General features: G+C 34.1%; 9 protein-coding genes across 9 annotated transcripts; 6 read left to right on the top strand and 3 right to left on the bottom strand.

The window, feature by feature from the left end:
- Positions 1 to 1,022: 1,022 nt before the first annotated feature.
- Positions 1,023 to 2,292, top strand: RO3G_11713 (uncharacterized protein; the record flags this gene model as incomplete). Its single annotated transcript, XM_067666297.1, has 4 exons — positions 1,023 to 1,111; positions 1,184 to 1,280; positions 1,338 to 1,445; positions 1,513 to 2,292. The coding sequence occupies 4 exons, from the start codon at positions 1,023 to 1,025 to the stop codon at positions 2,290 to 2,292; spliced, it is 1,074 nt and encodes a 357-aa protein (XP_067522398.1).
- Positions 2,293 to 3,057: 765 nt separating this feature from the next.
- Positions 3,058 to 5,160, top strand: RO3G_11714 (uncharacterized protein; the record flags this gene model as incomplete). Its single annotated transcript, XM_067666298.1, has 9 exons — positions 3,058 to 3,244; positions 3,298 to 3,413; positions 3,464 to 3,578; positions 3,627 to 3,865; positions 3,922 to 4,053; positions 4,114 to 4,235; positions 4,285 to 4,615; positions 4,672 to 5,004; positions 5,056 to 5,160. The coding sequence occupies 9 exons, from the start codon at positions 3,058 to 3,060 to the stop codon at positions 5,158 to 5,160; spliced, it is 1,680 nt and encodes a 559-aa protein (XP_067522399.1).
- Positions 5,161 to 6,237: 1,077 nt separating this feature from the next.
- On the top strand, positions 6,238 to 7,820 carry RO3G_11715 (uncharacterized protein; the record flags this gene model as incomplete). The annotated part of the gene is made up of 5 exons (XM_067666299.1): positions 6,238 to 6,343; positions 6,406 to 6,518; positions 6,568 to 6,676; positions 6,738 to 6,920; positions 6,979 to 7,820. 5 exons carry the CDS (start codon positions 6,238 to 6,240, stop codon positions 7,818 to 7,820), a joined length of 1,353 nt encoding a protein of 450 aa, XP_067522400.1.
- A 95-nt stretch (positions 7,821 to 7,915) lies between these two features.
- Positions 7,916 to 9,037, bottom strand: RO3G_11716 (4-dihydromethyl-trisporate dehydrogenase; the record flags this gene model as incomplete). The annotated part of the gene is made up of 4 exons (XM_067666300.1): positions 7,916 to 8,307; positions 8,366 to 8,596; positions 8,649 to 8,759; positions 8,809 to 9,037. 4 exons carry the CDS (start codon positions 9,035 to 9,037, stop codon positions 7,916 to 7,918), a joined length of 963 nt encoding a protein of 320 aa, XP_067522401.1.
- A 1,504-nt stretch (positions 9,038 to 10,541) lies between these two features.
- RO3G_11717 (uncharacterized protein) lies at positions 10,542 to 10,821 on the top strand (the record flags this gene model as incomplete). Its single annotated transcript, XM_067666301.1, has 2 exons — positions 10,542 to 10,564; positions 10,620 to 10,821. The coding sequence occupies 2 exons, from the start codon at positions 10,542 to 10,544 to the stop codon at positions 10,819 to 10,821; spliced, it is 225 nt and encodes a 74-aa protein (XP_067522402.1).
- Positions 10,822 to 13,740: 2,919 nt separating this feature from the next.
- Positions 13,741 to 17,196, top strand: RO3G_11718 (uncharacterized protein; the record flags this gene model as incomplete). Its single annotated transcript, XM_067666302.1, has 16 exons — positions 13,741 to 13,862; positions 13,917 to 14,007; positions 14,144 to 14,938; positions 15,006 to 15,113; positions 15,163 to 15,226; positions 15,274 to 15,444; positions 15,504 to 15,716; positions 15,765 to 15,949; positions 15,998 to 16,102; positions 16,152 to 16,234; positions 16,389 to 16,446; positions 16,497 to 16,526; positions 16,576 to 16,676; positions 16,726 to 16,786; positions 16,841 to 16,964; positions 17,021 to 17,196. 16 exons carry the CDS (start codon positions 13,741 to 13,743, stop codon positions 17,194 to 17,196), a joined length of 2,487 nt encoding a protein of 828 aa, XP_067522403.1.
- Positions 17,197 to 18,083: 887 nt separating this feature from the next.
- RO3G_11719 (uncharacterized protein) lies at positions 18,084 to 20,079 on the top strand (the record flags this gene model as incomplete). Its single annotated transcript, XM_067666303.1, has 3 exons — positions 18,084 to 18,548; positions 18,595 to 18,823; positions 18,869 to 20,079. The coding sequence occupies 3 exons, from the start codon at positions 18,084 to 18,086 to the stop codon at positions 20,077 to 20,079; spliced, it is 1,905 nt and encodes a 634-aa protein (XP_067522404.1).
- Positions 20,080 to 21,032: 953 nt separating this feature from the next.
- Positions 21,033 to 21,872, bottom strand: RO3G_11720 (uncharacterized protein; the record flags this gene model as incomplete). Its single annotated transcript, XM_067666304.1, has 6 exons — positions 21,033 to 21,215; positions 21,272 to 21,331; positions 21,376 to 21,480; positions 21,526 to 21,589; positions 21,646 to 21,784; positions 21,836 to 21,872. 6 exons carry the CDS (start codon positions 21,870 to 21,872, stop codon positions 21,033 to 21,035), a joined length of 588 nt encoding a protein of 195 aa, XP_067522405.1.
- Positions 21,873 to 22,801: 929 nt separating this feature from the next.
- On the bottom strand, positions 22,802 to 24,503 carry RO3G_11721 (methylmalonate-semialdehyde dehydrogenase (acylating); the record flags this gene model as incomplete). The annotated part of the gene is made up of 3 exons (XM_067666305.1): positions 22,802 to 24,217; positions 24,268 to 24,406; positions 24,463 to 24,503. The coding sequence occupies 3 exons, from the start codon at positions 24,501 to 24,503 to the stop codon at positions 22,802 to 22,804; spliced, it is 1,596 nt and encodes a 531-aa protein (XP_067522406.1).
- Between the last annotated feature and the right edge of the window lie 703 nt (positions 24,504 to 25,206).

Consider the following 25,206-nt stretch of genomic DNA (forward strand, 5'->3'; position numbering starts at 1 on the left):
TGTATTATTTCAGAATAATCTATTTGCTAAAAAAGATACAAGATTCTATATTGAATCAATCATATTGAATGTATAAACTTTCTTCGCATTCAATGACTATCCTTTGGTTGTGATATTTTTATTGACTGTCATCACTATATTTATCCTGTATTATTTTATTATTTTAACAAGGCTCTTATGAACCTTATGCATGCATAGAATACCGTATACAATGTCCTTTCTATCCGCTAATATCCTTTCCTTTTATATGAATAACTCATAATATTAACTGATTCCACCGCATATCTTCTGATTAAAAATTTTTATTTGTCATACACAGACTAAACTAGAAACAAACTAAGCAATAGTTCCATATTCAAACGGTACATTAACTGTCGTCATTTATTCAAATAAATTGAACTAAACATATAATCTAAACTATGCGAATTCAAAATTAAATCGCCTTCTTTGGATAAAGTAAACACCGAATACCCTGCTTTTAACAAAGCACAAATTTTAGTCTCATTCGAACTGCCTATGACTAACATAGGCAGATTGTTTGATCAATTTATGTAAATCATGACCTTTATTTGCTCTCCTACCTGATGTTTCAGTATCTAAGTCTAGGTAAGTCCTATAAATGTATCAAAAACATGGAGTTAGCAATTAAATTAATAAACAAAATGGGCAGCAGTTATTAAATGATATCGTGCTATGTTGAATATACCAAATAACATAAAACGCAGCTATCACTTAATTCATAAGCTCCCTTGCTTTTTTAACCACTTGCTTTAAAACCACTTTTATCATCGTTAAAATAAAGTATTATAAGAACAAATTGTAAGTGCTAAATTATGAAAAGTATAATGTAGAATAAGATGCCTTGCTCATATAATTCATAAGTTACAGTTTGTTTGAGTTCAAATTTAACGGGTTTATTCTGCAGCATGGACATTTCCCATTCTTTTATATGAACAGTCAAATTCAGGTTCATGATTTTTCTAAAAAAGAGACGTGGCTGACATTTCTTTTCCTTTTAAAAAATGTTTCCTGCAAATCATACTTCTTATATACGAGCATTGTATAAGAATATACTAGCTGAAGGATCGCTGTTTTTTGATGATCGATCAAGGTATTAAATGAAAAAAGGAAAATACTCAGCATTTTATTTAAATTCAAAGTTTTATTTTCATGTTTTCTCTAGAATATATATAAGAGATCGCGCAAGATTGACTTTTAAAGAATATAAATCATGTACAGACATTGAAAGAATAAAAAATAAAATAAAAGAAGCTAGAAAGGTACTGCGCAATAGAGAGAGACAATAGACAACCAGTGTTTCTTATTTTCACGTATAGAAATTGCATCGAATTGAGCAAGCCAATCGAGGAAAGCAGAAAAGTGCATACAAGATTCTTTTAGAAGTGTATGGAAGAAGAGGCAAAGTGCGACACTCTTTACTTTATGTAAGAAAGCGTAATTCCCAATGTTTTTCTATGCTTTTAATTAACTAGGAAAGGGGATATAACTTAGCCCTATTTACATCAATTCAAACCAGAAGATTTCAAATTACCCGAGCCGTTTGTTCCGCATGTACCTCATACAGCTCCACCTCCACCCTTATGCCCACCCTTATGTGCCTTAATAACGCAACACTTGGGAAAGCGTCTAGAACCGGAATTACCTGTACCAGCATTCAAGCCGTTACATCCTGGCAGAAAGGCCAATTTGCTTTGGAAACATCGCTCAATGTTACTGGATCGAGTTCAGGTACCACTTCCCTTTGAAACCTTGTGCGAATTGGAGACAAAAGCAGGAGCAGCAGCGAATCATCCAGTCTCTTTGGCTGTCTTGGGCAGAGGTGGGCCTCGGTGGGATGAATTTTATTACGTATATGAGCGCAATCCAAACATTACTCATCTATCCCCTCATCTGACAGCATTTGTGCCTCAGTCAAGATTAGCCCGAAGTCAAACGGTGGCTGACATCAGATCACCTTACTCGGCGCCCTCAAAGCCGAGTGTTCTGGATTATCTCGAGCAGGATGAGCTAAAAGATAAGAAAGGACCGAAACTTTTGCCGTTTTCTCAAAGATATGACGAAAGACAGAAAAGAAGATTGTATAGAAGATTATTAAGCGAGATACCTTGCATAACTATGTTTACAGGCAATACACTTTGGAATCAAGGCACGAATTATAGAATATCAAAATCAAATTGGGCAGTGAAAGGAGTTACTCAAGTATTAATGGATGTACCTAGTGCGGAGGTGATTGACAGCACTTTAAATAAGAATAAAAGAAAGAAGAAATAAATCATGTGTATGCTATTGCCACTTGATTAACCGTTCCAGTCAGCGTCATTTTATAAAATATCTCTGTAGAGTTGCAGCTTGACTAAGCTTTATATAATTCTGTTGAATTACTAACTTACAATTTGTTATTAAAAGAAAAGAATAGGTTGTAACCTTATGCATATAAACAGTGAAAATGAATAAAAGAATATCTTCTATTTCTAATCGAATTTAGAACAAAAAAAAACTCGTGTTCATCCTATTTCACGTTCTTGGCTCACAGAATTACATTGTGCGTGTTTATGTTTTTACCGTTGAATCAAAAGTACATTTAAAAAAAATGTATAAATAATAGCAAATTTGAATAATTTATAAAGGTTTGAATTATTCTAAACTTGAACTATATAATCACATCTACCAATATATATTATCATTATGTATATTATCTTTGATTAGACATGGTACAGTACGAATTATACGTCATATTATCCCAAAGAGCTCCTAAAGCAAAATAATGTGGGATGTCTTACTTGTATAAACATCAAGACTGATCAGAGAAAGGTTATAATCAATAAAGTGAAAGTATAAAAAAAAAAATACACAAAATTGAAAAGGGAAAATAATAGTAGTAAAATCATGAACAGTTGCTAAAGAAATCTAGATGAATATTATGCAAAGAAAAGGATAAATTTCCCCTTATTAGTTCAACTCCCCTTTATATAAATTTGTATTCTCTCTTTTTCCTTGCCCTTCTTCTCCTTTTTTTTTTTTACTTTTATTTTCCTAATGATGATAACAAGTAGCAATAGCGAACAAGTAAAGCCTATTTTAGTAAATAATGTCAACGAAACGAAGCCAAAAACCAACAGTTTAAAGCTGTCAACCAATCATCTTTCAATAGAAACATCTCATCAACCTAATTCACCTCAACCAGTATGGAACATGGATGATTTTGAAATAAACCAACCTATTGGTAAACAAACAAAACCTATTTTTGCTTATACGCGTTTTTAATCCTTTACATAGGATACGGATCTTCTGCCACAGTTTATAGTGCTATCCATAAATCACACAACAAGAAGGTAGCTATTAAAGTCATTGATTTGGACAAGTTTGAAAGAAATCAAATTGACGAGTTGAGAGTAAAATGAATCTAAAACAAAATCAGCGAGAGTATTTAACTTTATTGTAGAGAGAAACAGCATTAATGGCACTTTCAAAGCATCCAAATATATTACAAGTCTTTGGCTCTTTTGTTCACGGGCCTAAACTTTATATCGTTACACCTTACATGTCTGTAGGAAAGTGTACTGAAAAGTTAACATTAAGAACTCAATTTAATAGTTTTAAAATAGGGTCGTGTCTAGACATTATCAAAATCAGTTTTCCTGATGGATTGGATGAGACAAGTATCGCCACTATACTAAAACAAGCGCTTGAGGGACTGGTCTATCTTCACAAAAATGGACATATTCATCGTGATGTAAAGGCTGGTAATTTACTCATGGATCAAGACGGCACTGTTTTATTAGCAGATTTTGGAGTATCGAGTTCTTTGATGGAAACAGGTGTTCGAAAGACATTCGTTGGCACGGTATATATAACAAATATACCCATTTATAGCATATATTAAAAGGAAATCTATTTTAGCCTTGTTGGATGGCTCCTGAAGTAATGGAACAAGCAGAATATGATTATAAAGCAGATATTTGGAGCTTTGGTATAACTGCAATTGAGTTAGCTACAGGAAGGGCCCCATTTGCTAAACTGCCTCCTTTAAAAGTAAACTATCTCTTTTTCTTCTCCTTCACTCTCCTTTATTGAAATACTTCTGTATTGTAGGTTCTTATGTTGACTCTATCTCGAGATCCACCTACTCTATGTCGTGAGTCAACAGTGAACAAGTATTCAAAAGTATTTAAAGAAATGATCGATCTCTGCATGAACAAAGACCCTACAAAGCGGTAAACAATAAACTGCTCCTTAATTCCTTAAAACTAAAGTTATATTTAGTCCATCTTCTGAAAAGCTATTGCAGCATCCATTTTTTAAACAAGCCAAGAAACCAGAATGGTTAGTCAAGAACTTGATCAACGATATACCAACAATCGATCAACGCCCTATGAAGCGATTAACTGAAAAGGCAGAGACAAATCCAACCACAGATGAGTGGGATTTTGGTGATAGTCGACCCAAGAGGCATATCTCCTTTGGTCATGCAGTTGTCAAGGGTCGTGGACATGCATTATCCAAAAGGGCGTTGAGTGACGATTTCAGGGTATCAAGGCAGGGTAAGCATCAGCATCAAGCTTCTGCTCCATCCGTATTCCCTATTTTCCAAGATGTGAGTACAAACGGCAGAAAATATATAAAAAAAAAGAAGACTAAATAGAATTGTAGGACAAAAAGACAAAACAATATAATTTACATGATAAACCTATAGTAACATTTTCAGAAGAAAAGGCCATTGATAGAAAGACACTTTATAGAACAATGAGTCAAGAAGGTTTCATTAGAAGACCAAGTATCCAAGATATAAAGTATACAGAAGCTAAAAAAATAGGAAGATTCGAACTTACTCAACAAGTGGTCCCTCTTCATTCTCAAATCAATCAACTATTAACACAAAACGATATGCAAAGACAGATACTAGGCGAACTTTATACTCTTTTAAGCACCAAAGAGATGCAACCACAACAGCAGTCACCTACAAATGAACTCACCTCCACCGTCGTAAGTTTTATTTTTTTCTCTGTTTTCTACTTATTTATTCACTTTACGCAGGAATCCCTTGAACAGCAATTGCAAACATATCAACGGGAAAACCTTTTATTACAAAGAGAAAATCAAATAATGAGAAGACAATTGGATGACTTATTAAAAAAATAAAGCTTTTTTTTTCATTTGATATTATTTATAATGATACTCCCTTCATCATAGATGACGGAGTTACCAAAAAATTAGGGTAAACTTCCTTAGTGTCCCGCATCCACGGAAATCTTTAGTAAAAGGCGAAAGATTTATCCGACATGAGCACAAGACAGAAGTACAAAGAGCAAAAAGAAATCGAAATTAATGATTTCTTTTATACTTTTTTTGATACTTAAAAGCAGTCCCTTGTGACACTCAAAAAAAAATTAAATGGACTCGGAAACTCCTTATTTAGTTAAATCCCTGAGATTCAAATTAAAAAAGTCACAAATATCCGTCAAAAAAGTGTTTCGTCAGCAGAATCAAATTTTTAATAATAAGTCTTTTGATTGGATGTTATCTTTTTGATTTATAAAGAACTAAAGGCCTCTTTTGTCTCTATGGTTTATGAACTGTACTCTCCTGGCACTAGAAACTTTTAGTACTTTTCAAAACATAGAACAATAAGATTTAATTCAATAAACTTTGTATTTTCGATAACAAAGCTCTATTTTATTCATTTCTTCAAATACTTTCAGTCACTAATAAAGTGACTTTAATCTTTGACTTATTTAACAAACCGACAGAAGCTTTTGGAAAAACAATCAAAAAAAAAAACATTCATGCACAAAGAAATACGAAAAAAAAAAAACGCATTTTACATTAGAACCCGCCTAGACTGTTCGAAATTAAAAAAAGGATTGTAGGAACAGAAACGTAAAAAATTTCACGAAATAAAAAGAAAACTAATTTCAAATTGATTATTTCAACTAAAGCGTTTATTATAATCACATTTGTCAGTTTTAATGAGCATTTTGTTTAATTACACTTTAAATTTATGAAGCAATAACCATCAATAATTTCAATAAAGGACACTTTGATTGCTTTCATGCCAATATAAGACTCAAATTTGTATTATTTTAATATTCAAGCACACTTTACGAGTTTACGTTGAATTTGTTATTAATATTTTTTATGCAGCAAAAAGGTTTCACTCAAACTCTCAAATATCCTTTCTTAACAAAAACCCTGAAATAAAGCATTTTATTCTTTTTAATGTTTAGATTCCAAACGAGAGATTTCTTCAAAAGAGCTTTTGCATCACGACTTATCAAAAGGCCACCTGCTCGTTATTTTCATTATGAATCAATTAAAGATGAAAGTAGGGTTTTTTTTTTTTTTTTTTTTTTGAAAGATTAGACAATATTCATTAAATGATATTAGATAGTGTATTTTCGGTTAAACCTCGAGGATTCTGGGTAGACAAGATCCTTGAAAGAGAATGTAAACGCCCTGTTGTTGCTTCAATCGAACCTCGTTTATTGATTGAAAAAACAGTAAGTTTTTATTTATTTATTTTTATTTATTCTTTAACTTTTTGTTAAGATGAGTGATAGTTTTATGGAAGAGTACTTGCCTTTTAAATCTGATCCAAAGCTTTTGGAGGAATACATTTTCTCAAATGGAAAGATAAGAACTGGAAAATTATTAGAAGGTACACACACACACACAAAAAAAATTTGTACATAAAAAAACTTATTTTTTTTTCTCGGTAGATATTGATGCACTTGCTGGTGCCATTGCATACAAGCATATTGACAATGACAACCCTAATGCTGCTCCTATTACCATAGTCACTGCTAGCGTTGACAGACTTGATTTATTTTTACCTGAAGCTGGTCATGAAAACTATAAGTTAAGTGGCCACGTTATCTATGTAGGCACAAGCTCAATGGAAGGTAATCGGTACACATCTTAAAACTTTCCTTATTCTATTATTCATTCTACTTTTCGTAGTGTTTATTAAAGCAGAGACATGCAGAGATGAGCTATGTGAAACAAATTATCCAGATACGCTGTGTGTCCTTGGTAAGAATACAATCCTTGCTACTCGTTTTACTATGGTTGCCATTGATTCTGTAACACAAAAACCTGTTAAAATTAACCCTCTTCGAATCACTTCAAAAGCTGAAGAGCGACTTTTTGAAATGGCGAAATTATCCAAGGAGAAAAAGAAGCGTGCCTCGGAGACAGCCTTGACGCGTGAACCACCAACGTCTTCTGAGCGACTGGATATTCACAACATTTTTTTAGAATATTCACAATATGAAGGAAGGCAGTCGCTTCCACCAGAAAAAGTCTGGATGAGTCATACACTAATCGAGAGCAATTTTTTGATGCAGCCTCAGGACCGAAACATTCACAATAATATCTTTGGTGGTTATCTCATGCGTCGTGCGTATGAGTTGGCTTATGCTAATACAGCCTTATTCATGAAATCGTGGTCACCTACCTTGCTGTCAATGGATGAAGTGGCATTTAGAAAACCGGTTCACGTAGGTATTCTTTTGAACTTACGGTCAAACATTGTTCTTTCAGAGGGATTTCCTCATCGTACAGTGCAAGTACGCGTGGTGGCGGAAGTGGTTCATATTGAAAAGAGTACACGTGAGGTGACAAATATATTTCATTTTACGCTTTATGCAAGTAATTCAGATATCAAACTTCGACGTGTCCTGCCAAAAACATATTCAGAATCTATGTTGTGGATTGATGCAAAGCGTAGAAGATACCAAGGGGTTCATTCACGGCATATGTTATTAGAGTCTATCAATGAGCATCATAATACAATACAATAATAATTTTCATACAAAAAAAAAGGAAATCCTCTTTTTTTTATTGTTATCATTATTTACACACACACACACACACGAACATACAATAAACTACTTTTTTAAGCAAAGAGAGGTAAGTCGAACCAAACCAAAGGATCATTGAATCTCTGGTTTGATTTAAGGGCATCCAAGGCCTTGTTGTCTGATTCATCCAACTTAATATCCAAGACATCAAAGTTTGCCTTCATTCTGTCTTCATTCACACTCTTGGGAATCACAACATATTCACGATCCAAAGCCCAACGTAACAAGATTTGACCAGCAGAGACCTTGTGCTTGTCAGCAAGTGATTTAACAGCGTCATGTTCAAGTAAAGGAGCAGCTCTCTTGCCATGTTCGCCCAAAGTGACATAAGAGGCAGGACCAAAGGAAGAATAAGCAGTGATGTGAATACCTTGAGACTTGACCCATTTGGTTAATTCGGCTTGAGGCAAGTAAGGATGAAGTTCAACTGTTTTATCAAAATGATTAATACGAAAAGTACTAAATGGCTCTTTTCCCATTCTTACTTTGTAAAACAGCAGGCTTGATCTTGGCATAGGTTAACATATCAACAAGAGCTTGAGTGTTAAAGTTACAAACACCGATGTTACGGGATAAACCATCATTAACAAGTCTCTCCATTTCAGCCCAACATTCATGCATTGGTGATGATTCAATTTCAATAGCAGTGCTGTTACCTTTGAACCATTCAGGAGGATACTTTTGAGAAGGATCAACATAAGCCAAAGGAATGGGGACTAGATGAAATCGTAAATATATAAAAAAAAACACATTATTTCCGTATCTTACAGTGAACAAGGTAAAGGTCAAAATAATCCAAGCCCCAGTCTTTTAATTGTCTTTCACAGGCAGGTCGTACATTCTTTTTGTTGTGGAAGGTGTTCCATAATTTGGTAACAACTACAATAACAAGTCAGAAAGAGAAAGAAAACGTATAAATTAAACTTACTAAAGAGATCTTCTCTCTTGACTATTCCTTCATCAATGGCTTTCTTGATACCGCGTCCAACTTCAACTTCATTACCGTAATCACAAGCGCCATCAAAGTGACGATAGCCAACTTTGATAGCTTTATAAACCACATCTGCACATACATCCTTTTCAATCTTCCAGCAACCAAAGCCGCGAAGAGGCATCTTGTCACCAGTTCTGTTCAAAACAACGTAGTCAGCAGTCATATTCGTGTGTATTTTATAAAGTTAAAAAGAAGAAAAGAAGAAGGAAAATGATACACTTTTATATCTGTTTTTCAACTTTCCCGAGAAATAAAAAAAATCCATTCCCGAAGCACTAGATAAATTATTATGTATTTGTGTTTCAATGGACGCGTTTTTTATTTATTTTTTTTCATGAATATTCATTATCTGTAGTTTACATAAAAAAAAAACGCCGTTTTACAAACGGGTTATATATGCATGTTGTAGTAAAAGATAAGAATATATCCTTTGTTCTGCCATTCTCAAAAGATGAAAATCCATTCAGGCTGGACTGGAAATTTTACTTATTATGTCATTATTCTACAATTTCCCATCTTACGTAAACATGCAGGGTCACTTTGTGCTATGATCTCTTTTTTCCACATTATTTCACTCTCTTTTCTCCATATCAAATAAGCACTCTGTTTTTTAGAATACTCGTTTTTTTAATAATAGAATAAACAAATGCAATCTAAAGGTTACCTTGGGTAAATAAAAAAGGAGGACAAAAACCTTTGCTGAATGCGATTCTGTTGGGAAAAAAAAAAAGTTTCCAAGGCGAATCGGAATATTTGCTTCCTTTTTGGGCTTATATAATTTTGTGACGCCCACACTGTTTTTCCAATGAAAACCTACGACCGCAGCAACCATCCAAAGATATTTCTCCGATACAGTTAGCTTCTCTTATTATTTGCCAATAATATAGTCCTTAAAAAAGCTGGAGCTATTAAAGTTTGCAGACAATGATCTCTCACTGACTCACACTGGAATTTTCTCAAATGTGTGACGCTAAGTGATGAGAATGACGCGATGAGCTATGGATTTCAAAGGTTATAAACCTCATGAATTATATTCTGAACTAATGGCTTCATCCTTATACTTTATTAATTTATACTTTGTTTTATCCAAGAATTATTCATTCTGTATGCATTTCCTTTGGTTTTTCTGGTGTAAAGATTACTCTTCTATTCAATTGCATAAAGTATAAAAAAATTCAACACCTTGTAAGACTGACAAAAGACTGCGTTATCGCTATTGTATCACCAGTGTTATAAAAATAACGTTGCACAAACTAAAAAGAACCAAGTTTGTAAAATCTTGAGAGATCTTCATGGATATATGAGATAAAAGCAAAGTATACTCTACCTTAACCTGATTTAACCATGAATCATTGGATTACCTTTCAAAGGAATTACTTTTCTTGGAGGATTCATTTGAATTCTACTACGAGTTCATATGAACTCACACACCAAAAAAAATGTAACCTTGGTAAAAGGTAAAATACAAACATCCAATATCATACTGGAGCATTCTTTAGGATTTATATTATTACTGCTAGCTTTATTTTTTTAAATGTTTAGGGTATAGTTGCTTTGATATTGCTTTTGTTCATTTAAAGAAGAAGAAGAGGGCTAAAATAAGTCAGCGAATAAGCTATCTTTACTTTTGTCAGCCTCATCATAGAATATACATGTATTTCTTTGTCATGTTGGAAATCCAGATTTATGGGTAAAGCAAAAGGCAAAATAATGAGTTACGTATACATGCTTTTTATTATTAATAGTGGCTATACAATATTTAACATGAGCTACAAACATATCCTTCCTGAATGCCATTCAATCGGCTTTCCACCCAATCACCAATGGGATCTAATAAACCTTGTGTATCCAGGTGTGTTGAACCTACGTACGGGACATGTACCAGATCATGCACAAACCAGTAAGGTTTATCAATCAATTTTTGATGTTTCTCCACATATTCTTTGATGGACTGACATCTAGAGAAATTAACCATGTCCAAGTGGGTGATTGGGCTCTCCTTGAGGAACGTCATATCTTTCAATACTACAGGAAGGAACGGTATGACGGGTCGTTTTTTGGTTACATGGAGTTGCTGTCGATAATAATGCATGTTTGAATCGATATTGAGTAGTTTGTTAAAAAGCTTGAATGTGTTCATGTCTTTATGAGAGAGTGATCTCCAGATTTTTTTTAGCTTATTTGAGGTACTTGCAAGGCTCATGGTGATGATCATACAAGTATGAAAGTTGTTCAACTCGAAACAAATCTATTTGTATTAATTATTATATGATGGTTATTATTTTTTGCTTTTTTTTTTTTTTTTTTACTTTAGATATTTCAATGAACTTTTCAATAGAGGCCTTCTTTAATTTTGTACTCTTTATGTTGCATAACTCATTCATGACCCAATAATTTAACTGATTAATATTATGTTATTAATATTGGTATAAATAAACCCGTATACACAAACCATATTAAATCTTTTAGTCATTAAATCAATGACATCACATTTGCTTCCTTCACCATAATACATCAGCTCATTGGATATAATATAATTAAATAAAAAATGATCCACCAAAGTGAGGTAACGAGCGATACTTTTAGAGTCAATAGAAAGAATGGGCCTGCCATCAATTGATACATAAGTATTAGGTTGTACGTATAATTTAGGTTGTTGATTGTAATTGATGGTGATGTATTCTTTTGATAAAAATGAATTTAATTGTTCAAATAATCCTTGGTTTCTTTTGAAATGATAATAATGCATTAATAACCACCGTTGAATAATATATAATATTCTACACAGGGTGTTAATGAAAAAGAACAGAACATAGGCTGCGTTTACCTTGATTGATGCATCGAAGTATAAAATGATTGAATAAGTCGATTTAATAATTGAGTAGAAGATATAAAACTTGAATGGTTCATTAAATAAGTATCCAAGTAATCATCGTCTTGGTCCCTCAATAAGTTATCAAACAATATCTCTTCTTTGCCAGCAACGATCTGGTATTTATCGTGTATCCATTCAAATATCAGAACAGTTGCATCATTCTCAATAATCGCTACTGTTTTACTGTTATTTGCTCTTTTTATCTTTTTATTCATATTCATGCTGTGGTTCTATTGTTGATTTAGCTTTATTTATAGCAAAAGTGTATTGTATCATTTACCTCTTTCTTATGTATTCTTAAAAACGCTTTCCAAAAACTAAAGAATAAGATCGTGTTTGCTTTTCTCTTATCTTCTCTTGCTCTTTTTTTTTTAAAAAAAAAAAGAACTTACCTTTCATCAGGGATTGGTTTCAAAGGCAGACTATTTGTTTTCGAAGGAATAGCCATATAACTTTCCATAGTAATTTCATTAATTTGCTTTAAATTTATTTGATTGACTATGATTGTATCACTATTTCTTCTTTTCCTTATGCTGTTTTTATCGATATGACTTTCATATAAGGGAAATGTTGATCCAGTATGTTGCATTGTTAGTGAAAAAAAAAATATTGTTGCTTATGTTTTAATGTTTTCTTGTATAAAAAATAGGAGACGCACAAAAGATGAGTTAATATTTAAATTGACGCTTTTCCTGAAGGAAGGGTGCGAAACATGCGTTTTTATTATTTTCCTTTAGAGAAAAGGTCTAGGTTTTTTTAATTTACAATCAGAAATAGGGAGGTAGAGATTATCTTTGCGTAGCTCCTTCTGTCCAAACTTAAAATGTTTGTTTTTGAGTTCAACAGAATAAGTTTGCAAACAATTATTCGTGTTTAGCGGCACTGATGAGATAATCAAAACAGCATATCTTGTATAATTCATAGATCCAAAGACAGTAACCTGCTTAACACGTATATTATTCTATAAAGCTGTCAGAGAGAGAGAGAGAGAGAGAGAGAGAGAGAGAGAGAGAGAGAAAGAGAGAGAGAATGCACTTTGTGAGAGGAGAGATACTCTTTCATTTTTTTTTCCTTTTTTGTTATTTAAAGATGCCTGCCAGTAATTGAAGCAACATTAGAAAGTCCGAACATCAGTTTTCAATTAAAGATCGTAGCACTATCATTCGATCATGTAAAACGCAAAATATTAACTTACAAGATTGCAGCACTAACAAAGTTGCCTAAATCAACGATTAATAGCATCACTATGAAGGTAAAAAAAAAGATACAAAAGTTATTCAAAGGCATTCAGGAAGTTCAAAATTTATTCGTCGCAACTTGAACTTAATCGAGCCATGCATTCACGGATCACCCAAGGCTCCTGTAACTATTTGCTAAAGTCGCACTGAGAGAAAAGGAGCAATTTTGAGGGACAATGCTTTATCTTTTGTATTAAAGCAGTAAATATATCTCATCAGCTTTATGAGCCATCGGTATTTGAACCCATCAAAAAAAATAAAAATCAATTTACTTTACATCTTGTTTCATAATGCATCTTTTCCGTTTATGATACTTTAATTCTTAATAGGAAATAATAAAATAGCCCAATTTTGATTAAATGAAGAATTTACTGATTAACTAGAGCACTTTTGTGTATAAGGAAATAATAGTAATAAAGTACATTACTTGAAAAACTTATAGGAAACGATGACAGGATGCTTTCTTTTTAAACATAACTCGTCAAAAATTTCCTGAGGGTCTTTTTCTTTCTTTTTTATCTGTTGTCAATGTCTGTATTCATATTGAACATATTGTTCTATTATCACAAGCGCTTCTCTCTCCTTTATAAAATTACACAAAGGATAAGAGCTAAATTTTTATGCCTTTTTTATGTGTGTATGAAGATCTCTCCCTTTTTTAGGTGCGTGTAACCTGACTGATAAAACACGAAATCGCGCTTGACGGAGTGAGAAAGAAAAAATTCTTTTGACATCTTTCTTTACAATCAAATCATGACAAAAGCATTTGAGATCTTAGTTCGAGATACACAAACAAAACTTCGCCAACTGTTTCTAAAGAAAGCAGATAAAAATCCAAATAGTACAGCGATGATTCAGTCAACAAAGATTCCTTGGTTGGTGAATACACAAGTATGAATCATAATGCTAAACTAATTCTTTATAAAAAGGTCTTGGGTTGCTGTTCAAGTCGCTAGAATATTAATTGAATATCCAACTGGATTAACTCATGTTATTCTACTAGCCATACTTGAGCTTGAGGTATACATGGTGTAATTAGCTGCATTGAATGCTAACATTCGTAAAGTGGGAAAAGACATTTTTAAAGAAATTCAAAGGATTTGATTCAGGTTTCATTCATTTTTTCTTTCTCTCTCTCTTTCTTTTTCTATATTAGTCTTTATACTCAAAGCAGTGTATAGATTTTGGTACGATTCAAGCTGTTTACGATTGTGTGACAGCCGAAACATTCTTACTCGAAGTCAAAGTGATTTACTGTGAGCCGATTCCATCCGGCACTACCTTCAAAATCACTGTGACTGACGAGATGCGTGAGATGGATATTTTGATGCACCCCAAATTCACTCCTTGGATCGAAAACATGGACTTTATTCACAACAGAAAGATGCGGATCGTCTGTCCTCCCAAGGTCAATACACCTATCCAAGACAGATCACCTCATATTCCACGTCGGCTCTATACTGCCCTTATTCCACCAACAGAACTTTTACTGCTGATGTTGACCAGAAAGGACAAGGCGTTTGTTCAATCACGCTTTACAAAACTGCGGGATGCCGGGAGCACATCGTGGCATGTGTGGTTCAAGATCATTCATGTAGAACACACCAAACAAAACAAGCATAGAATCGATGTTTATTTAGCAGACATGAGCAGTGATGCCTTGCCTGTCATCCTGTCTCTTTATGATGATCAAACACGCTTGGCTTCCATCTTTCGAAGAAATGATTATATGGCCTTATCCAATCCAGCACATACCCATACGGGGCCTCAACCCATGAACCCCTCTGGTATCGTGTTGGAATATACCAATGATACGGTGATCTTTTTGATGCCTGAAGCAGAGGCACAAGCGGCTGGATTAGCCAAGATGAACTTATCGAGTTACATGTCTAGTCAAGATAGTGGTAGTTTAGCTAGCTTGAGAAAAGAAATTATTGAACGTGATGAAGAGGTAAGTCCTATTATTCTAAATGACGTGTGTACCGTGTGTCTTTTATAATAAAAAATAACAATAAAAGGGTTTCATGGATTGTTCAAATTATGAACCAAGGACTTTTGTGAGTGATCTTGTTCATTGTATGTTGAATGTGACCTTGTTGGGAAAAGTGGTTGGACTGGCCAAGAATGTAAAGTGAATGAAATTAAAAAAAGTTTGCAATAACAAATTTGATGTAGAATCCCTTTTATAAAAATGGTAAAAGAATGGATAGGTATGCTTTAAAAATAGCAGATATGACAGGTAAATAAAGATATTTTAATAAATACAAAATATTTATAATAAATTAGGCGCGATGGATATTACACTTTGGGAAGAAGCAGGTCATGGCTCAAGAACCTTGCGTATTGGACAATATATTTTATTAGAACAGCTGGTGACTTCAGATAAACATCAAAGTGGACAAAAAAAAGTATGGTATGTGAATGGAAGTACGGTGTGTGGAACAAAGCTCTATAATAGTAAGCTGATATTATTTGGTATAAAAAGAAGAAAAAAAAGCTAAAAATAGTCAAAATAGTCTCGACGATTACGGCCCTATTGACAAGTTCATCCTTTCGAATACCTGCTCCTTTGTGGCATGCCAAAGAGAGCAGTTCAGATCATTTTCAAATGGAGGCTATGGTTATTGGATGGGAATTACATACTTTTATAAATAATCAAGAAACTGTTTATACAAATGAAAGCCAAGATATTTTAATACAACCAAGTCAACACATTGTGTCACTTTCACGTAAGTAAGATAGGTTGGATAGAGTAAAGATATTTATTGTGTTATTAGATGCAACATGTCTTTTGCCACTGTCAGCCACAGAAAAAGAATGTGAATTTTGCGGATATCCAACTGAAAATGAAGTTGTTCACATTTTTAGCCCAAAATCAGCCAATGGACGCGAGGGTGAAGGCTGGATAGAGTGGGTTCTAGATGATGGTACAAGCATCTGTCGTGCTTTTGGCGGAGAAGAAGTAAATTTAAAAATAATAAAAGCATATACAACTCACGAGTAAAAATAGAGTTTATTGAACATAACAGCACAAAGATACAGTCAGCTATTACCAAGTAACCAGATCAATATGTTGAACGATGTCATTGGTCTTTCCATCTTTTGCTCGCTGACTGTAAGTACATACAGATGCTGAATAATCAAAATATAAACATGATAAATAGGACACAGAAAGATCCTGTTATAGATTAGAGCAGATAGCTGTGGTTGAACCAACCCTAAATGAATGTAGTGACTTGCTTGAAAAGTTAATAAAATAACTTATTTAATGTGGAGCGTTAAACGGTTGCTTTATTGAAATAAATTGAACGTGTTCCCAATGTGTCACAAATCACTATTGTCGTTATAAATTGAATTCTCGGGTTCTCTCTTTTCTTTCTAAATAAAATCATAATGAAAAGTACCCTTATCGCCGCCGGTCTTCTTGCTGCTGCCTCTCAAGCTTTAGCCGCTATTACTGTAAGAAGATGAATGAATTCAGAAATAAAAAGCTAAAATGTTTTCTGTAGGTTGTCAACCCCTGGGGTAGTTCTACTTGGGTAAGTCACTGCGCTCACTGGAAATTGTAGGTTTATTAACTTTAAACAGACTGCTGGCGGACATGGTGAGATTTCATGGAATGCTACTTCTCCCGATGACACCTTGAACTGTGATATTCAATTATTAAATGGAGATAATACTCATGCCAAGTAAGAAGAGAAAAATTAGATAAAAAAGGAAAATTAAACACCCTATTAGCTTAGTTGCTCAAATCACTAATCCCGATACCCCCATTGCTTGTTCTGCTGGCAAATATGATGTAAGACACTATAGAAGAAGAAGAAGAAGAAGATCGACTAACACCTGTTTATAGATGTACCCTCTGAATGACTTTGCTTCCGGTCAATATTGGATTCGTATTGGTCAAAATTCCACCGGTAATTGGTATTATTCCGGTCTGTTTACCTTTAGTGGTAATGGTACCTCTAAACCTATTTGTAAGTATTAGGAGGCCTGTTTCTATTTTAAGAATCTAATTTTATTCTCCCTTTAGCTCTTGCAAGTTCTGCTACTGCTGCTCCCGTTGCCGCTGCTACTGCTAATCCTGCTACCTCATCAAATGTTGCCATTGGTGTTGCTGTTGCTTCTGTTAATGATGCTGGTAGTCTCACAGCCAATGCTGTCCTCACTTTAGGAGCTGTTGCTGCTGCTGCTGCTTTGGCTCTTTAAATTAGATTCTTGTACGATTAAGCATCATTCTTTTCACTGCATCAATAAACACCTTCTTTTCTTTCTCTTATTTGCCTGCGTAGTCAAAAGAGGCAAACCTTATTTTTCTATAAAAAAAGGAGAAAAAAAAAAAAAGGCAAAGGGGTTTCATTGTACGACTCAAAGAAGCTTTAGCTTGATTTGTTTACATTGAATTTTGCTGTATTTGCCACTTTGCTGTAAGGGAAATTTATTTTGGTCACAAGCCATGTTGATGCAGTAAATTGCTTCCTTGAACTATGCACAATTTGTTTCATAAAAGTTGTTTTTTTACATGTCATCAAGGAAACCAAAAAAGAGAAAAGAGAATGAATTGATTTCTTGTAATAAACATGTGTTTTCATAAAGTAGGAGAAGAGAAAAGGTGGCAAAAAATCAAGAAAGAAATGTCTGTGATTTGTGAATAAAGAGTGATTACACAAATACGACTAATATAAAACGTGGCTATGTTGAAATAAGACAATCATGTTTATTCGAACGAATCCTTTTCCATACAACAAATCTCTCTCTCTCTCTCTCTCCTTTCTTCTTCTCCTTTCTTCTTGTTTTTGTTTACTGTGTGAAGATCTGTATGGGTCAAGTAAATAAAATGAACTATAAAAGCAAACATCGTACAACAACAAATTCAATAGAGAATTTCATTTGTTTACTAAATCATCATCTCTCTTTCTCTCTCTCTCTTTCTTTCTCTCTTTCTCCCCCCTTTTTTTTTCTTCTTTTTTGTATTCTAAACTCACATTTGCTTTGTCCCCCCTTTTTTTTTTCTTTGTATCAATTTATATAAAAAAAAAACATTTTTATTTTATTTTTTATATTTTTTATTTTTTATATTTTCCCTTATAAAAAGGATGTTTAAAAAGAATCAAAATAATAATAAAATAGAAAAGAAATCTATTACAAATCAAGATAATTATTTGAATGGTATTGGACCTTATGAATTCATTCAACCCTTAGGCAGTGGTAAATTCAGTAAAGTCATGTTAGCACAACATACAGAGACACATCAAAAGGTGGCCATCAAGATCATTGATAAACAAGCTCATGATTATCGTGTCATGTCTAGATTAGTGAGAGAGATTACGATCATGGAACTCTTACAGCATCCATCAATAGTGAAATTACATGAAACATTCGAAAGTTGTGATTCACTCTTTTTGATAATGGAATACGTACCTGGTTGGAACTTGGATGAATATTTACAAAAGCAGCAAGATGGTGCATTAGATGAAGATGAAGCACGTTTATTATTTAGGCAATTGGTCACAGCTGTTGATTTCTGTCATAAGAAATGGGTAGTTCATCGTGACTTGAAGGTACAATGAATAACTATCGACAAGTCTTTTTGCTGATGATCATTAGACACCCAATATATTAGTGACCCCTGAAGGACAGCTAAAGTTGGCTGATTTTGGCTTGGGTAATCGATATGGGTTACAAAGATTGAGAACTATTTGTGGTTCAATGTTATATTACAGTCCAGAGATCATCACTGGTCAAAAATATTATGGACCTGAAGTTGACTGTTGGTGTCTTGGTATCACCCTGTTTCGAATGACTGCTGGCTTTGAACCATTTTCTCATGCACACAGTAAGTCTTTAAGTTCCTTTTAAACATCAAATTGATTTCTATTAGCTGTGGGTGAGTTAAAGAAAGATGTCTGTCAGTGTAATTTTCCAATGCCAAATAAATTAAGTCCAGAATTACAAACAACAATCAAGAAATGCTTACAAGTGGATAGAAGAAAAAGAATGACACTCAGACAAGCATTAAAAGACGATCCTTGGTTAACTAAATTTGGTCAATTACCTTGTCCAGTTTCATCTAAAACATCATTTGAAGAAGTAATGGAAGATGAAGACAAGACTAGAAAACAATTCATTCAAGATCTTCAAAATACAAATTCAAATAAAATCAAAAAGACAGTCATCTATCATCCAATCAATTCATCTACTTATTATACAACCAAAACAAACAGTCCAAATGTAAATAGTCCAAATGTACAAAACATAGAATTACTCAGATCTGAACTACTACAATCCATACGAGCACGTACTCGTAAGCTTGGTATCAAATCAACCGAAAGATGGGAAACACCAGGTCTAAAGACCATCCTTTCCTCCTTACATCCCTCAAAAAAGAAGATTAAACAAGTTATACAACGTATGACAAAAGATCAGGTTTATCATTTCCAACTTCATTCTATTCAACCACAATCATCCCAGTATCCTCCTTCTCTTTCCTCCTCTTCTACTTCCATCTCCTCAACTGCTAACAGTCTAGAATTAACAAGTAGCGCATTGGCTACGATGAGTAGTCAATCAGATGACACAAAGGATACAATGACACTCTTGAAACAAACCTGTCAATTGATGGGAATTACCTATCTTCAGATCTCTTCTACCTCACTCTCTTGTATACTCACCTTAAGAAACACACCCAAAAATCAATCGAATCTAGCTGGGTCTTCCTCAGCCACCTTATTACCCAAACGAAATCATAAACAAAGTCAAACGAGTGCAACAAGTAGCACATTAGGAGATGAATCAACCGCTTCAGCTCGTAAGCGACTCTCCTTACCTCTCCTATCTCATTTGACATCTTCCATGACAACCTCCTTTTTCAGTCGAAACAAACCTCGTCAATCATCCGATGAACCCACAAAAGAAAAAGAAAAGCAAAAGGAAGGTGTGGCCATGTTTACTATACAAATAGAGAATCATAAAAGGAGAGCGGACAGAGTGAATGTGAGGTTTTCAAGAACTCAAGGTTCAAATACTGTATTCAAAATGGCATGTGGTTGGGTTGCAGGCGTTGTGTCCTTGGATGGTAAAACAAGTCATTAAATTATTTTGTTTGTGTTTATAATAAAACTATATGTGTGTGTGTATATGATAAAGACAAAGAAATACATTCAATACGCATCATTCATTATCAAATCACATTCTCTTTTATTATCATTTCAATTTGAATCATAAAACCTGGTCTGTAGAATATCACATATTATTTATTCCTATTCTCCCCCAAAAGTTCTTTATTTAGACATCTTGTATTGCATCATTTAAATGAGCTAATAAAACAACTGCAATTAATAAACAATGATGACTACAGTCAATATCTATTTGGTAAACAATCAAGTTACTTTGCATATGTGGGTAAGTGACGATAGATAAGAAGGATACTTGTTGAAGACAGTACTATTGTTGCTCTAATGACTTTTGTTTATCTTTCCTATTTATTCAATCACACAGTAACAATACATCTATAGACCACATTCCTATCATAAACCTTTGTTTTGTTTACCTTGTCACCTTGCGTCACTAGAGATGAATAAATCAAAGCACTGCATTAGATTCAGATGCTTGTGAAACTTTACTTTTATAAAAAGAATATATTCATCAGCATCATTTATTATATGAACATTATCAATCAATAAGGCATCAATAATAAAAATCATAACGCCCATAAATACCCTAAATTGATTCATATTTTATTTAATTAAAGCTTGATGATCTTCTTCTCTTGAGTTTCTTGAGTGAATCAAAAAATGGATCTCAACAGCAATTCTTTTTATTTTTGTTGAAGATAAAAAAGTGAATAGAGTTATGCTTTGCTCAGTATTTAAGAATGTAATATAAAAACTCGTTCAACAATAAACAAACTGAATCTTTAGTAAAACAATATTCGATTTCTTTCTTTTCCTTTTTGCAGATATCAAAATAAGGCGTAAATCTTTTTAGGGTCATTTTGTATAATAATAATCTACATTTTATTCCAAAAGTTTTTTTTTTTTTTTTATTTACTTGTATTGAGCATAAGGATCCTTTCCTGCAATATTCCTTCGTTGTCCAAAACTCATACCAGATTGATTTGCTCCACCAGTGTAACCATATTGATAGGTATTGAATGTTGCACTAGAAGCATTAGCAGCTTCTTGAGAATAGGCTGGTTTTTGTTTATCTGCAAGCTTAGGACCTAAATACTGGTAACAAAAATAGTTGGAAAGTTTCCTATTTTATATTTTATCGCATTATTTACAGTCTGACATGTTCCAGCCTTATAACCATATCTTGAAATAGCATAAATTGAATCAATAACCTAAACATAAGTCAATACACTTATTTTATTACTATTCATCTTACTTGAGTCATGTTTTTCTTTTCGTATAAGTCAATGGTTTGAAATAAATCGTGTTTGGGTACACCCAATGCTTCTGCTCCTTTTAAAAAGATTGAAATGTTTTCCATCTAGAGTACTGTATTAATATTTAATTATAATAACATCTACTTTACTTGAATAAAAGGCATCTTGGATTGTTTAAACTTTCCTTGACCTGGTGCTAACTTGCCAATCATTCTAAATATCCCATAATATAAATAAACAATAATGTGCTTATCTTCTTTCTTCTTTACTTGCATAGAATCACACCATCTTTTAAACTATCTGCAAAATCATCTAAAGGGAACTGTTCTCCAATAATCTCTTCAATCCATCTTTTTGCTTCTTGTTCACGCTGAACAGAATATTTTGATTCAATTTTAGCTTGAATTTCTAGTATAAAAATAAGGTAAGTACAGCTTTCTTTTAAAGCCTTTTCCCTACCTTTGTCAATGCCATAAACTGGTGTTTGATCTTCCATTTGTAATGTCAAGTTTGAAGAAATAATAAAAAAAAAAAAATAATAATAAATGCGCTTTCTGAAAAGGTAAAATAAGATTGAAACTCGCTGTTACACTAAATCAGAAGAAACACACTCTAAAGAAAGCATTTATTAAAGGGGAAAGTAATAAAGGAGAGATTAAGTGATTGGATGAGAAGTATAGTACATGATTGTGTGTATTTTTATTATTATTGATGATATAATGAAGAACGCTCGAGTTTAAGTGGTGGTGGAAGAGTGGATGACTGACTTTTAATAATATCTGGATCATATTTAACAGATTCTTTACTATAAACTGAGTCTGGTGTTGTAATCTTTTCATGCAAATAAAATGAAGATGACTCGATATCTTGTTTATGCCTCTTTTCAAATCGTTCCGTCCTAAACCCTCTTCTTTCACTCACTCGCCTTCGTATCCGATTACAATTGAGTATAAGACATGTGACGAGAATAACAAAAGTGATGGTGACAATTGTAAATGGTCCCCAGGCAGTCGTTGGTATTCGTTCAGAGGTTGCTGTTAAAACAGGCTGTGAATAATGGTTATATATCATTATTAAGAAATTAAAAGAGAGAGAAAAAAAAAAAGAGAGAGAAAAGATAGCGAGCTTTCTATTTCTGAATCGAAAAAAGGGGCAAATAGAAAGGGTTAAAGCATAGTAACAGGATGAAAAAAAAAAAAAAAAAGGAGAAAGGTGGTAGGGTAGTAGGAGCAAAATATGCATATAACTTATTGCCATACAAAATTATAAATCACTAATTCAAACATATATTTATCTCTCTTTTCTCCTTTTTCATAACATTAATAATTTAGGGATTCAAAAAAGTTTATTATTGTTCATCTCCCTCAATTATTTTTCACCACTTTAAGCATCAATATTTAAACAATTACAAGATTTTATTAATTTTTAGCCCATTGTTGGCATAGATACAGCAGCACGAGTATGTTTAGAGTCAGATTCTTTCCATAATGCAGTAACAGTCTTTGGCTTTGTGTAAAAGTGAAGACCACTCTTTCCATAAAAGTTCATATCACCCAAAATGGATCCACGGCTACCAGTGAAAGAGAAGGGAGGAACAGGTACGGGAATAGGTACATTGATACCGACTTGACCCACATCAATCTCATGTTCAAACTTACGCGCGCTAGGTCCAGAATTGGTAAAGACAGCAGTACCATTACCATAGGGATTACTGTTGATCAACTCAATTGCTTCGTCTAAACTATCTACGTTCAAACAGACCAGGACAGGACCAAAGATCTCTTCCTTGTAACAATCCATATGTGTTTGAACATCTGCAATAATACTGGGACCCACAAAGTTACCCTTCTCGTAACCCTTCACAACCACACCTCTTCCGTCTAGCAATACATGAGCCCCTTGGTCATGACCACTTTGAATCAATCTTTCCACACGCTGCTTTGAGTGAACTGTGATCAAAGGCCCGACATCTGTATCAGGATCCATACCATATCCCACCTTGAGTTGTTTAGCACGTTCAGCCAATTCGGGTAACCAATCCTTAGTCTCGCCTACACATATCAAGGTGCTCAAAGCCATACAACGCTGTCCGGCAGCACCAAAGGCAGCACCGGCAATAGAATTCAAGGCAGCCTGTTTATTGGCATCAGGTAAAAGCACAGCGTGGTTCTTGGCTCCCAAATTGGCCTGGACACGTTTACCGTTTGCACTACCGCGAGTATAGATGTGTTCACCCGCGCGATCGGAACCTACAAAGGAGATCGCTTTGATCTTTGGCTCGTCACAGATGTAGTTGACGCAATCGACCGAACCATGGACAACATTAAGCACACCATCAGGCACACCGGCTTCAGCAGCCAACTTGGCCAACATCATTGTCGCACCAGGATCGCGCTCAGAAGGTTTCATGACAATTGAATTTCCAGTTGCAATTGCCAGAGGAAACATCCAGAGAGGAATCATAGCAGGGAAATTAAATGGACAGATACCGGCTACGACACCCAAGGGCTCTCGGTAAGAATAGGTTTCCATGTCCTTGGCTACCGTCATTTTTTCACCCATCATCATAGAGGTCAATGCACAGGCCTGCTCAACCACTTGAAGGCCTCGAAAGACATCTCCCTTGGCATCAGCAAAGGTCTTGCCTTGCTCTTGTACAATGTTCTTTGCTATTTCATCTTGGTTTTGACGAATCAAGTACTGCAGGTCTATCATGACTCTTTGTCTCTGTAAGACTGTTGTCTTTTTCCACTCACGAGCAGCAGCAGCAGCGCTCTCAGTAGCTTCCTTCAATTCATCCAGTGTGGTCTCGGGTACATAATTGATCAACTCTTGCGTTGCCTATCGCAGGTGGGGTTAAAATGGGTTTAATAGATAAAGAAAAATCTTACAGGGTTATAAAGTTCGATCCATCTGTCCGTCTTGGATTCAGTGAATTTACCATTGATATAATTTTTTACTGTTTCTACACCAGCAACTTTCTGTAACGCAGGAAATTGTGTGCTGAATGTTCTAAGTGTAGCGTTGGCTCTAAATGGAAAAAGTATATGTAAGCATTCATTAAAAAGCTTTTTGTTTGTTTTTACCTTGAAGTAATTATACGAGACTTTAATACTGAGGTTATCATGATGTTCAAGGGAAAAGAAGAAGAGAAGAAAAAAAAAGAAAAGAAAAAAAAAGGGATGTTTATCTTCTTTGAGCACCGTGCGAAAATTTTGTTTAAAATTAACCAAACACTTCTTACTATGTTAACATTGTTTTTTGTCAACAAAGAACTAAAAAATGATTATTCGTTCTACTCTTTCTTCTTTTATTGTACCTCTTTTGATATACATGTAATATAGTTTCATTTTTAGTCATTTAAATGGAGATAATATGCATAATCATGAACTATCTTTTTTTCTTTATAAAGGCCGTGTGAACTTTACAGTCGTTCCACCGTCAATTGGGCTTTTTTCTGAAAAGTAGGATCGGACTTTAAAAGCTCACTACCTTTCGCAGCTAGTTTGGTCCTAAAAAAGAAATTTATTTGTACACTTTTGAAGATTGTTTGGTGGAGATTTCAACACAAACATCCTCTGTCACCAATCCAACCAAACAATCCAAAATCGAGTACAATGACTTCACTCATTTTGGAACGACCCAGATTATGAAGAAATCAAACAGACATAACCTTCCAACCTTTCGCAGCGTTTCTACCATCGATTTTCTGCTAGTGGCAGACGACTTGATTGATACAATTTCCAAAACGGACCTGCAGTATGTTACCTGTTATGATCATTCCGCTATCTCAATCCGTCTTAATTAGGCTAAACACAAACAGGACCGGG

The sequence above is a fragment of the Rhizopus delemar genome, genomic scaffold (assembly GCF_000149305.1).
Source record: "Rhizopus delemar RA 99-880 supercont3.9 genomic scaffold, whole genome shotgun sequence".
Taxonomy (NCBI): Eukaryota; Fungi; Mucoromycota; class Mucoromycetes; order Mucorales; family Rhizopodaceae; genus Rhizopus; species Rhizopus delemar.